Source organism: Oncorhynchus nerka, linkage group LG17, assembly GCF_034236695.1.
Source record: "Oncorhynchus nerka isolate Pitt River linkage group LG17, Oner_Uvic_2.0, whole genome shotgun sequence".
In the NCBI taxonomy this organism is placed as follows: domain Eukaryota; kingdom Metazoa; phylum Chordata; class Actinopteri; order Salmoniformes; family Salmonidae; genus Oncorhynchus; species Oncorhynchus nerka.
Window position 1 is genome coordinate 1,358,281 of NC_088412.1, and position 13,600 is coordinate 1,371,880.

Here is a 13,600-nt window from a genome sequence, read left to right on the forward strand (position 1 = left end):
AGAGAGGAGCGAAGAAGAGAAGAGAGGAGCGAAGAAGAGAAGAGAAGAGAAGAGAAGAGAGGAGAGGAGAGGAGAGGAGAGGAGAGGAGAGGAGAGGAGAGGCTCACTACAGACTCTCAGAAAGTCCCAAAATGGCTACTTACCCTTTCCCCTTGGTCATAATTCTTGGATTCTTACACCTTACAAGTCTGCAAACATCAAGGGGATAGTGCCAGTTGGAGAGACAGGGAGTGATTTGGGACCATCTATTAGTAAGCATCACTAACTAACTGTGCCTCTGCTGCAGGTCGGGGAATTCAACCCAGCGTTCGCTCAGTTCCTCAAGTACATCAATGGTATTAAATACAGAGGTGCGTTTTAGACTACATTAGTTCCATTATATTCTATTCCATTCTGTTTTATTCCATTCAATTCTATTATATTCCATCCTTTTCCATTCCATTCAATTATATTCCATCCTATTCCATTCCATTATATTATATTATATTCCATTCTGTTCTGTTCTGTTCTATTCCTTTCAATTATATTATATTCCATCCTTTTCCATTCCATTCTATTCCATTCCATTCTATTCTATTCCATTCTATTCTATTCTATTCCATTCCATTCTATTCCATTCCATTCTGTTCTGTTCTATTCCATTCAATTATATTATATTCCATCCTTTTCCATTCCATTCTATTCCATTCCATTCTATTCCATTCTATTCTATTCCATCCTATTCTATTAAATTCTATTCCATTCCATCCTATTCCATTCCATTCCATCCTATTCCATTCCATCCTATTCAATTCCATCCTATTCCATTCCATTCTATTCCATTCCATTCCATCCCACCCTATTCCATTCCATTCCATTATATTCCATTCCATTCTATTCCATCCTATTCCATTCCATTATATTCCATTCCATTCCATTCCATCCTATTCCATTCCACTCCATCCTATTCCATTCAATTATATTCCATCCTATTCCATTCCATCCTACTCCATTCCACTCCATCCTATTCCATTCCATCCTATTCCATTCCATTCCACTCCATCCTATTCCATTCCACTCCATCCTATTCCATTCCATCCTATTCCATTCTATTCCATTCCACTCCATCCTATTCCATTCCACCCTATTCCATTCCATCCTATTCCATTCCACCCCATCATATTCCATTCCATCCTATTCCATTCCACTCCATCATATTCCATTCCATTCCATTCCACTCCATCCTATTCCATTCCATTCCATTCCACTCCATCCTATTCCATTCCATCCTATTCCATTCCACCCTATTCCATTCCATCCTATTCCATTCCACTCCATCCTATTCCATTCCATTCCACTCCATCCATTCCATCCTTCCATTCCATTCCATCCTATTCCATTCCATTCCATTCCATTCCCCATATTCCATTCCATCCTATTCCATTCCACTCCATCCTATTCCATTCCATCCTATTCCATTCCACTCCATCCTATTCCATTTCATCCTATTCCATTCCACCCTATTCCATTCCATCCTATTCCATTCCACTCCATCCTATTCCATTCCACCCTATTCCATTCCATCCTATTCCATTCCACTCCATCATATTCCATTCCATCCTATTCCATTCCATCCTATTCCATTCCACCCTATTCCATTCCATCCTATTCCATTCCACCCTATTCCATTCCATCCTATTCCATTCCACTCCATCATATTCCATTCCATCCTATTCCATTCCACTCCATCATATTCCATTCCATCATCATATTCCATTCCATCCTATTCCATTCCATCCTATTCCATTCCACCCTATTCCATTCCATCCTATTCCATTCCACCCTATTCCATTCCATTCCATTCCATCCTATTCCATCCCATCCTATTCCATTCAATTATATTCCATCCTATTCCATTCCATCCTATTCCATTCCATCCTATTCCATCCTATTCCATTCCATCCGTTTCCATTCCATCCTATTCCATTCCATCCTATTCCATTCCACCCTATTCCATTCCATCCTATTCCATTCCATTCTCCATCCTATTCCATTCCATCCTATTCCATTCCACTCCATCCTATTCCATTCCATTCCACTCCATCCTATTCCATTCCATCCTATTCCATTCCACTCCATCCTATTCCATTCCATCCTATTCCATTCCTATTCCATTCCATTCCATCCTATTCCATTCCACCCTATTCCATTCCATCCTATTCCATTCCACTCCATCCTATTCCATTCCATCCTATTCCATTCCACCCTATTCCATTCCATCCTATTCCATTCCACTCCATCCTATTCCATTCCACCCTATTCCATTCCATCCTATTCCATTCCACTCCATCCTATTCCATTCCACCCTATTCCATTCCATCCTATTCCATTCCACTCCATCATATTCCATTCCATCCTATTCCATTCCATCCTATTCCATTCCACCCTATTCCATTCCATCATATTCCATTCCATCCTATTCCATTCCACTCCATCATATTCCATTCCATCATATTCCATTCCATCCTATTCCATTCCATCCTATTCCATTCCACCTTATTCCATTCCATCCTATTCCATTCCACCCTATTCCATTCCACTCCATCCTATTCCATTCCATTCCACTCCATCATATTCCATTCCATCCTATTCCATTCCACTCCATCCTATTCCATTCCATTCCATTCCATCCTATTCCATCCTATTCCATTCCTTTCCATTCCATTTCATCCTTTCCATTCCATTCCATTCCATCCTATTCCATTCCATCCTATTCCATTCCACTCCATCCTATTCCATTCCATCCTATTCCATTCCATCCTATTCCATTCCATCCTATTCCATCCTATTCCATTCCACCCTATTCCATACAATCCTATTCCATTCCATTCCACTCCATCCTATTCCATTCCATTCCATCCTATTCCATTCCATTCCACTCCATCCTATTCCATTCCATTCCATCCTATTCCATCCTATTCCATTCCATTCCACTCCATCCTATTCCATTCCATCCTATTCCATTCCATTATATTCAATTTTATTCCTTTCTATTGGAACATGTAGATCAGAGGGTGCAGGTCCCAGCCTTCAACATCCGCAGTCTGCTGCCTGTACTCTTGGATGAATACTACCGTTATGATGGCTCGTTGACCACTCCCCCCTGCTATCCCAGCGTGCTTTGGACTGTGTTCAAAAACCCTGTCACCATCTCACTCAAACAGGTTAGTCCATCTCACTCAAACAGGTTAGTCCATCTAAAATCAGACCGGTTTAGTTTCACACTGGAGCCGGCCTATCTAGTCTCCTCCACTGAGGGTTTTAACATCAGGGTCAGAGTTACATCAAAAGCATCTTAATGCCCTTACTGAAGATTTCTGCTCGTAAAGGCCTTGGTTTGATGTCAGTCACGCTTGTTAATTTCCTTGACTATCCCTGCAACATATATGGATTTATAACTGTATCTGAAACCACAATAAACCAAATGTCTCTTAGTTACCCTTAGTTTCTGGCCCTGTCTCTGTCTGAAACATCGCTTTGTGACTGAGATGTTTTGTTTCGTTGTACCCTTAGTTTCTGGCCCTAGCAACGGCCATCTACTCCTCCCACCAACAGGAGTCGGCCCCAGTGGCCATGAACAGCAACTACAGGAAGCCACAGTACACGGACAACAGAGTTGTGCTCTGCTCTTTCCAGGGGGGTGAGTATGGTGCAACACTCCTACCACATTATTACCACAGTACTACCACAGTACTACTAGAGTACTACCACAGTGCTACTACAGCACTACCACAGCCATACCACAGTACTACCACAGCACTACTACAGTACTACCACAGCCATACCACAGTACTACCACAGTACTACCACAGTACTACCACAGCACTACCACAGTACTAGAACAGTACTACTACAGTACTATCACAGTACTATCACAGTACTAGAACGGTACTACCACAGTGCTGGTACAGTACTACAACAGCACTACCACAGTACTACCACAGTACTAGTACAATCACAGTACTACTACAGTACTACCGCAGTACTAGTACAGTACTACCACAGTACTACCACAGTACTAGTACAGTACTACTACAGTACTATCACAGTACTATTACAGTACTAGAACGGTACTACCACCGTGCTGGTACAGTACTACAACAGCACTACCACAGTACTACCACAGTACTAGTACAATCACAGTACTACCACAGTCCTACAGTACTACCACAGTACTAGTACAGTACTACCACAGTCCTACCACAGTACTAGTACAGTACTACCACAATACTACCACAGCACTAATACAATACTAGAACAGTACTACCACAGTACTGCTACAGTACTAGAATATTACTACTACAGTACCTCCACAGCACTACCACAGTACTACTACCGTACTACTACTGTACTACCACAGTGATACTATTGTACTACCACATTACCACTACAGTATGGGCTGGTTTCCAGGACACAGATTAAGCCTAGTCCTGGACTACTAAGCATTCTCAATGGATTTAAGAATCTCTATTGAAAAGTATTTTTGGTCCAGGGCTAGGCTTAATCTGTGTCCGGGAAACTGGCCCAATGGGTTAGATCTATTATTGGAGCATGATGATGAATGGCAAAGCTTCTTTTTCTGCAGCACTTTAAAAAGCAACTTTAAAGGGGTTGGCTGGGGTCGACTGGGGTGGGCCCTGTGGCTGGGGGGCTAGAGACTGGGGTGGGCCCTGTGGCTGGGGGGCTTGAGATTGGGGTGGGCCCTATGGCTGGGGAACTTGAGATTGGGGTGGGGCCTGGGGCTGGGGGGCTTGAGATTGGGGTGGGCCCTGTGGCTGGGGGGCTAGAGATTGGGGTGGGCCCTGTGGCTGGGGGGCTTGAGATAGGGGTGGGACCTGGGGCTGGGGGTTGATTTCTGTGGGGTCGAGGGCTGTCAAGGTCATCTGGTATCAACTACCTATTGTTTTTGCTTTAATGGATGAACTGGGGTTGGTGGTAGATTTGGGAGGGATGAACTGGGGTTGGTGTTAGATTAGGGAGGTATGAACTGGGGTTGGTGGTAGATTAGGGAGGTATGAACTGGGGTTGGTGTTAGATTAGGGAGGTATGAACTGGGGTTGGTGTTAGATTAGGGAGGTATGAACTGGGGTTGGTGGTAGATTAGGGAGGTATGAACTGGGGTTGGTGTTAGATTAGGGAGGTATGAACTGGGGTTGGTGTTAGATTAGGGAGGTATGAACTGGGGTTGGTGCTGGATTAGGGAGGTATGAACTGGGGTTGGTGTTAGATTAGGGAGGTATGAACTGGGGTTGGTGTTAGATTAGGGAGGTATGAACTGGGGTTGGTGTTAGATTAGGGAGGTATGAACTGGGGTTGGTGCTGGATTAGGGAGGTATTAGGGAGAACTGGGGTTGGTGGTAGATTAGGGAGGTATGAACTGGGGTTGGTGTTAGGGATTAGGGGTTGGTGTTAGATTAGGGGGATGAACTGGGGTTGGTGTTAGATTAGGAGAGGGATGAACTAGGGTTGGTGTTAGATTAGGGAGGGATGAACTAGGGTTGGTGTTAGATTAGGGAGGGATGAACTGGGGTTGGTGTTAGATTAGGGAGGTATGAACTGGGGTTGGTGTTAGATTAGGGAGGTATGAACTGGGGTTGGTGTTAGATTAGGGAGGTATGAACTGGGGTTGGTGGTAGATTAGGGAGGTATGAACTGGGGTTGGTGTTAGATTAGGAGGTATGAACTGGGGTTGGTGTTAGATTAGGGAGGGATGAAACTTAGGGAGGTATGAACTGGGGTTGGTGCTGGATTAGGGAGGTATGAACTGGGGTTGGTGTTAGATTAGGGAGGTATGAACTAGGGTTGGTGTTAGATTAGGCTGGTATGAACTGGGGTTGGTGTTAGATTAGGGAGGGATGACCTGGGGTTGGTGGTAGATTTGGGAGGGATGACCTGGGGTTGGTGTTAGATTAGGGAGGTATGAACTGGGGTTGGTGTTAGATTAGGGAGGTATGAACTGGGGTTGGTGTTAGATTAGGGAGGTATGAACTGGGGTTGGTGTTAGATTAGGGAGGTATGAACTGGGGTTGGTGTTAGATTAGGGTGGTATGAACTGGGGTTGGTGTTAGATTAGGGAGGGATGCACTGGGGTTGGTGTTAGATTAGGGAGGGATGACCTGGGGTTGGTGTTAGATTAGGGTGGTTATGAACTGGGGTTGGTGTTAGATTAGGGAGGGATGAACTGGGGTTGGTGTTAGATTAGGGAGGGATGAACTGGGGTTGGTGTTAGATTAGGGAGGGATGAACTAGGGTTGGTGTTAGATTAGGGAGGGATGAACTAGGGTTGGTGTTAGATTAGGGAGGGATGAACTGGGGTTGCTGTTAGATTAGGGAGGGACAAACTAGGGTTGCTGTTAGATTAGGGAGGGACGAACTAGGGTTGCTGTTAGATTAGGGAGGGACGAACTAGGGTTGCTGTTAGATTAGGGAGGGACGAACTAGGGTTGCTGTTAGATTAGGGAGGGACGAACTAGGGTTGCTGTTAGATTAGGGAGGGACGAACTAGTGTTGCTGTTAGATTATGGAGGGACGAACTAGGGTTGCTGTTAGATTAGGGAGGGACGAACTAGGGTTGGTGTTAGATTAGGGAGGTATGAACTGGGGTTGGTGTTAGGTTAGGGAGGGATGAACTGGGGTTGGTGTTAGATTAGGGAGGGATGACCTGGGGTCGGTGTTAGATTAGGGAGGGATGAACTGGGGTTGGTGTTAGATTAGGGTGGTATGAACTGGGGTTGGTGTTAGATTAGGGAGGGATGAACTGGGGTTGGTGCTGGATTAGGGTGGTTATGAACTGGGGTTGGTGCTGGATTAGGGTGGTTATGAACTGGCGTTGGTGTTAGATTAGGGAGGGATTAACTGGGGTTGGTGTTAGATTAGGGAGGTATGAACTGGGGTTGGTGTTAGATTAGGGAGGGATGAACTGGGGTTGGTGTTAGATTAGGGTGGTATGAACTGGGTTTGGTGTTAGATTAGGGAGGGATGAACTGGGGTTGGTGCTGGATTAGGGTGGTTATGAACTGGGGTTGGTGCTGGATTAGGGTGGTTATGAACTGGCGTTGGTGTTAGATTAGGGAGGGATTAACTGGGGTTGGTGTTAGATTAGGGAGGGATGAACTGGGGTTGGTGTTAGATTAGGGAGGTATGAACTGGGGTTGGTGTTAGATTAGGGAGGGATGAACTGGGGTTGGTGTTAGATTAGGGAGGGATGACCTGGGGTTGGTGTTAGATTAGGGTGGTTATGAACTGGGGTTGGTGTTAGATTAGGGAGGGATGAACTGGGGTTGGTGTTAGATTAGGGAGGGATGAACTAGGGTTGCTGTTAGATTAGGGAGGGATGAACTGGGGTTGGTGTTAGATTAGGGAGGGATGAACTAGGGTTGGTGTTAGATTAGGGAGGGATGAACTAGGGTTGGTGTTAGATTAGGGAGGGATGAACTGGGGTTGCTGTTAGATTAGGGAGGGACGAACTAGGGTTGCTGTTAGATTAGGGAGGGACAAACTAGGGTTGCTGTTAGATTAGGGAGGGACGAACTAGGTTTGCTGTTAGATTAGGGAGGGACGAACTAGGGTTGCTGTTAGATTAGGGAGGGACGAACTAGTGTTGCTGTTAGATTATGGAGGGACGAACTAGGGTTGCTGTTAGATTAGGGAGGGACGAACTAGGGTTGCTGTTAGATTAGGGAGGGACGAACTAGGGTTGCTGTTAGATTAGGGAGGGACGAACTAGGGTTGCTGTTAGATTAGGGAGGGATGAACTAGGGTTGCTGTTAGATTAGGGAGGGATGAACTAGGGTTGCTGTTAGATTAGGGAGGGATGAACTGGGGTTGGTGTTAGATAAGGGAGGGATGAACTAGGGTTGCTGTTAGATTAGGGAGGGACGAACTAGGGTTGCTGTTAGATTAGGGAGGGACGAACTAGGGTTGCTGTTAGATAAGGGAGGGATGAACTAGGGTTGGTGTTAGATTAGGGAGGGATGAACTAGGGTTGGTGTTAGATTAGGGAGGTATGAACTGGGGTTGGTGTTAGATTAGGGAGGGACGAACTAGGGTTGCTGTTAGATTATGGAGGGACGAACTAGGGTTGCTGTTAGATAAGGGAGGGACGAACTAGGTTTGGTGTTAGATAAGGGAGGGACGAACTAGGTTTGGTGTTAGATAAGGGAGGGACGAACTAGGGTTGCTGTTAGATTAGGGAGGGACGAACTAGGGTTGCTGTTAGATTAGGGAGGGACGAACTAGGGTTGCTGTTAGATTAGGGAGGGACGAACTAGGGTTGCTGTTAGATTAGGGAGGGACGAACTAGGGTTGCTGTTAGATTAGGGAGGGACGAACTAGGGTTGCTGTTAGATTAGGGAGGGATGAACTAGGGTTGCTGTTAGATTAGGGAGGGATGAACTGGGGTTGGTGTTAGATAAGGGAGGGATGAACTAGGGTTGCTGTTAGATTAGGGAGGGACGAACTAGGGTTGCTGTTAGATTAGGGAGGGACGAACTAGGGTTGCTGTTAGATAAGGGAGGGATGAACTAGGGTTGGTGTTAGATTAGGGAGGGATGAACTAGGGTTGGTGTTAGATTAGGGAGGTATGAACTGGGGTTGGTGTTAGATTAGGGAGGGACGAACTAGGGTTGCTGTTAGATTATGGAGGGACGAACTAGGGTTGCTGTTAGATAAGGGAGGGACGAACTAGGGTTGGTGTTAGATAAGGGAGGGATGGGGTTGGTGTTAGATAGGGAGGGACGAACTAGGTTTGGTGTTAGATAAGGGAGGGACGAACTAGGGTTGCTGTTAGATTATGGAGGGACGAACTAGGGTTGCTGTTAGATAAGGGAGGGACGAACTAGGTTTGGTGTTAGATAAGGGAGGGACGAACTAGGTTTGGTGTTAGATAAGGGAGGGACGAACTAGGGTTGCTGTTAGATTAGGGAGGGATGAACTAGGGTTGGTGTTAGATTAGGGTCGGTGTGGGTGGATGAGATCTGTGGGGTAGAGACCAGGGCTGTCAAACTGTCTGTAGCTCGTCTGCTATCACCTGGTTATGGTTTCTGGGTGTCTGCTTGGTGCTTTACCGTAACTGTGCTTCTCTGTCCTCTTGGATGCTTTTCCTGATCCTTTATTATTCTCCACTTTATTCCTGACTTTCTCTCTGACGTGATCGTCATCAACGAGCTTTTAAAAGACGGGGCTTCATGTCTGTAGAAAGTAAACGCTTCAGAATGGGATGAAATGAGATCCCTTAGCTCATAAATGTAACTTGCCAGCCCTCTCTTCAGTGGCGGCTCACCACACACTATAGATCCACATACCATAATACAGTCTGTATGACATGCCATGCTCTGCTCTGTGGTCTTGACAGTATGACAGGAATCTGCATGTTGTTCTCATCTCCTCAAATTCACTTTCTATTTCCAAGGTCTGTGTACGCTTCTTTATAATAGCAGGACTCTCTTGTATGGCTCCTCTTTGGCATGGCAGTGCTGCATGTCCTCTTCCTCTCGCTTGCCTGGTGGTGGGGGGGGGGGGGGGCGTCTGCCTTCAGAAGGGGAATCTGAATCTTACTTTCGATGTCTCCCAATTGGCCATGCCGATGCATGCACCAGGCCAACGCCACACCGTATAGGACATGTCCCTCTGGGACTTAAACTCTATTGTACTTGGCTCTGCATCTGATTCAGGCAGAGGACTACAGGGTGCTACTCAGACGGTCACCTCTCCGTTCCTGAGGAGGCAGGTCATCAACCAGCTGTTAGATGGAGACCTGGCAGATCTGGCAGACCAGGATGGGCTCAACCAGTTGTTAGATGGAGATCTGGCAGACCAGGATGGGCTTAACAAGCTGTTGCCCAAGAAGCCCAGAGCACCGGGCAAGAAGTGGAATGACCTCAAAAACTACCAGAAAGGCTGGACCCAGAGCCATATTGGGTCCAAGCACTACCAGAACACCGGGTCTCAGACCCAGAACAGCCTCCAGCAGCAGCGGTCGAAGCCCAATAAGGTGCCATCCGGGGGGGCAGGAGCTGCCAGATTAGTCCCATCTCCCTGGAAGAACCAACAGAACAGGCAACCTGTGTGGAAGTCAGGTCTGAGCGAGGACATGCTGTGTTACGTCTCCTTGGAGCAGGACGTGTCTCGCCAGCTGAGCAGAGGGAGATCCCCTACCCATACAGACACCGAGCTGGTCCAGGCTCTCAGAGAAACTCTGTTCCCAGAGCTCAACCTGCGCAGCTACCTGGGCTGTAAGTCTGACCTGGCTCTGTTCACCATCAGACAGCTCCTCCGGGGGAGATCAGCCACAGATGAGGCCCTGGAGCTGGACCAGGCCATTGTCAAGGCGTTGGGGGGGACAGGGCAGAGGGGCTCCACAGCACAGCAGCAGACCAAAACTCTCTCCAAGCACCAAACAGGCTTCGCTCCTGCCCCTGCTGCCGTGCCTAAGAAACCCAATCAGCCAATCCCATGGCTCCAGCCCATGGAGTGGGAGGACTAGAGTCCAGCCAGATGTGTAACCTTTAGACCCTGAATCATCAGCCTCACCCTCAGCTCAATCTACAGTCGCGAGTGAAAATTGACACAACCTTTGTGCTGTCATCAAAAAAAATGTTTCCTTAAAATCTAGTGATTTTTTTTCACCTATCGATCTACACAACCTACTCCACATTTTTGAAAGTGAAATAAAAATCATAGAAAATGTTCAAAATGACTAAGAAATACAAAATGAGGACGTATTGGTTGTGTATGTCTTCACACCCCATATTTGGTGGAGAAACATTTGGCAGAAATCACAGGTGTGAATAAATTTGAATATGATTCTACCAACCTTACACAACTGTTTGGGCAGCATGTCAAACCTCTAAGAATATATTCACACCCCTTTAGTTTTTCCACATTTTGTTGTGTTACAGCCGGAATTTAAAATGTATCACATTGATGTTTTGTTTTACCGATCTACACACAATACCACATAACGGCAAAGTGGAATTTTGTTTTTAATTATAATTTTTGTATCCCACATTTTTCAGTCAATATGTATTCAACCTCTTTTGTTATGGCCTAAATCAGTTCAGGAGTAAAGATGTGCTTAACAAATTGCATCATGTACAGCAACAACCTGGGGATAAAGTTACAGGGATAAATGAGCCGGGGATAATTAGGTGACCATGATGGTCAGATTGTGAATTTAGCCAGGACACCGGGGTTAACACCCCTACTCATAAAATAAGTGCCATGGGATCTATAGTGACCACAGAGAGCCAGGACACCGGGGTTAACACCCCTACTCATACAATAAGTGCCATGGGATCTATAGTGACCACAGAGAGCCAGGACACCCTGTTTAACGTCCCATCCAAAAGACAGCACCCTACACAGGGCAATCACTTCCCAGGGGAATTGGGATATTTCTTTTTTAGACCAGAGGAAAGAGTGCCTCCTACTGGCCCTCCTACACCACATCCAGCAGCATCTGGTCTCCCATCCAGGGACTGACCAGGACCAACCCTGCTTAGCTTCAAGAAGCAAGACTGCAGGGTGGTATGCTGCTGGCAAAAGAGGGTCGAAATTGCATGGACTCACTCTGTGTTCAATAATAGTGGTTAACATGATATTTGAATGACTACCGCATGAAGCTGGATGAGAGAATGCCAAGAGTGTGCAAAGCTGTCATCAAGGCAAAGGGTGGCTACTTTGAAGAATCTAAAATTATTCTTAGTCTTATTTCATAGTTTTGTTGTCTTCACTATTATTCTACAATGTAGAAAATAGTCAAACTAAAGAAAATCCCATGAATGAGGTGTGTCCAAACTTTTGACTGGTACTGTATATACTAGCTGGTGTCAGAGGAAGGCCCAAAAAATTGTCAAAGACGCCGGTTACCCAAGTCATAGACTACCGCACATCAAGCGGTGCCAGAGTACCAAGTCTAGGACAGAGGGTTACTGGTACAGAGTCAATGTGGAGGCTATATACAGGGGGTACCGGTACAGAGTCAATGTGGAGGCTATATACAGGGGGTACCGGTACAGAGTCAATGTGGAGGCTATATACAGGGGGTACCGGTACAGAGTGAATGTGGAGGCTATATACAGGGGGTACTGGTACAGAGTCAATGTGGAGGCTATATACAGGGGGTACCGGTACAGAGTCAATGTGGAGGCTATATACAGGGAGTACCGGTACAGAGTCAATGTGGAGGCTATATACAGGGGGTACTGGTACAGAGTCAATGTGGAGGCTATATACAGGGAGTACTGGTACAGAGTCAATGTGGAGACTATATACAGGGGGTACTGGTACAGAGTCAATGTGGAGGCTATATACAGGGAGTACCGGTACAGAGTCAATGTGGAGGCTATATACAGGGTATTACGGTACAGAGTCAATGTGGAGGCTATATACAGGGGGTACCGGTACAGAGTGAATGTGGAGACTATATACAGGGGTACCGGTACAGAGTCAGAGTATACAATGTGGAGAGTCAATGTAGGCTATATACAGGGGGTACCGGTACAGAGTCAATGTGGAGGCTATATACAGGGTGTACCGGTACAGAGTCAATGTGGAGGCTATATACAGGGGGTACCAGTACAGAGTCAATGTGGAGGCTATATACAGGGGGTACCGGTACAGAGTGAATGTGGAGACTATATACAGGGGGTACCAGTACAGAGTCAATGTGGAGGCTATATACAGGAAGTACCGGTACAGAGTCAATGTGGAGGCTATATACATGGGGTACCGGTACAGAGTCAATGTGGAGGCTATATACAGGGAGTACCAGTACAGAGTCAATGTGGAGGCTATATACAGGGGGTACCAGTACAGAGTTAGTGTGGAGGATATATACAGGGAGTACCGGTACAGAGTCAATGTGGAGGCTATATACAGGGGGTACCGGTACAGAGTCAATGTGGAGGCTATATACTGGGGGTACCGGTACAGAGTCAATGTGCGGGGGCACCGGTTAGTCGAGGTAATATGTAATATGTACATGGAGGTCGAGTTAAAGTGACTTTGCAACAAGGCAGTTAAGTAATACAGCTAAAAATGTGGCAAAGAAATTAACTTTTTGTCCTGAATACAAAGGGTTATGTTTGGGGCAAATCCAGCACATCACTGAGTACCACTCTTCATCTTTTCGAGATGGTGGTGGCTGCATCATGTTATGGGTATGCTTGTCATCAGCAAGGACTAGAGCTTTTCTTAGGATAAAAATAAAGGGAATATAGCTATAAGCACAGGCAAAATCCTAGAGTAAAACCTGGTTCAGTCTGCTTTCCAATAGACACTGGGAGACAAATACACCTTTCAGCAAGACAACAACCTAGAAATCAAGGCAAAATCTACATTGGTTGCTTACCAAGAAAACATTGAATGTTCCTGAGTGACCTAGTTACAGTTTTGATTTAAATCGGCTTGAAAATCTATGGCAAGACTTGAAAATGGCTGTCTATCAATGATCACCAACCAACTTGACAGAGCTTGAATATTTTTTTAAAGAATAATGTGCAAATATTGTACAATCCAGGTGTGCAAAGCTCATACGGACTTACCCAGAAAGACTCACAGC

The 13,600-nt window shown here is 45.9% G+C and overlaps 1 protein-coding gene across 1 annotated transcript in view; it reads left to right on the plus strand.

The window, feature by feature from the left end:
- Window positions 1-12,463, plus strand: part of ca12 (carbonic anhydrase XII) — a 74,087-nt gene extending 61,624 nt beyond the window's left edge. The window contains exons 5-8 of the mRNA XM_065002741.1: window positions 287-350; window positions 3,046-3,203; window positions 3,553-3,679; window positions 9,711-12,463. Coding sequence (XP_064858813.1) covers window positions 287-350; window positions 3,046-3,203; window positions 3,553-3,679; window positions 9,711-10,522 — 1,161 coding nt within the window. The 3' untranslated portion in view covers window positions 10,523-12,463. The remainder of the gene's footprint in view (window positions 1-286; window positions 351-3,045; window positions 3,204-3,552; window positions 3,680-9,710) is intronic.
- Window positions 12,464-13,600: the final 1,137 nt, after the last annotated feature.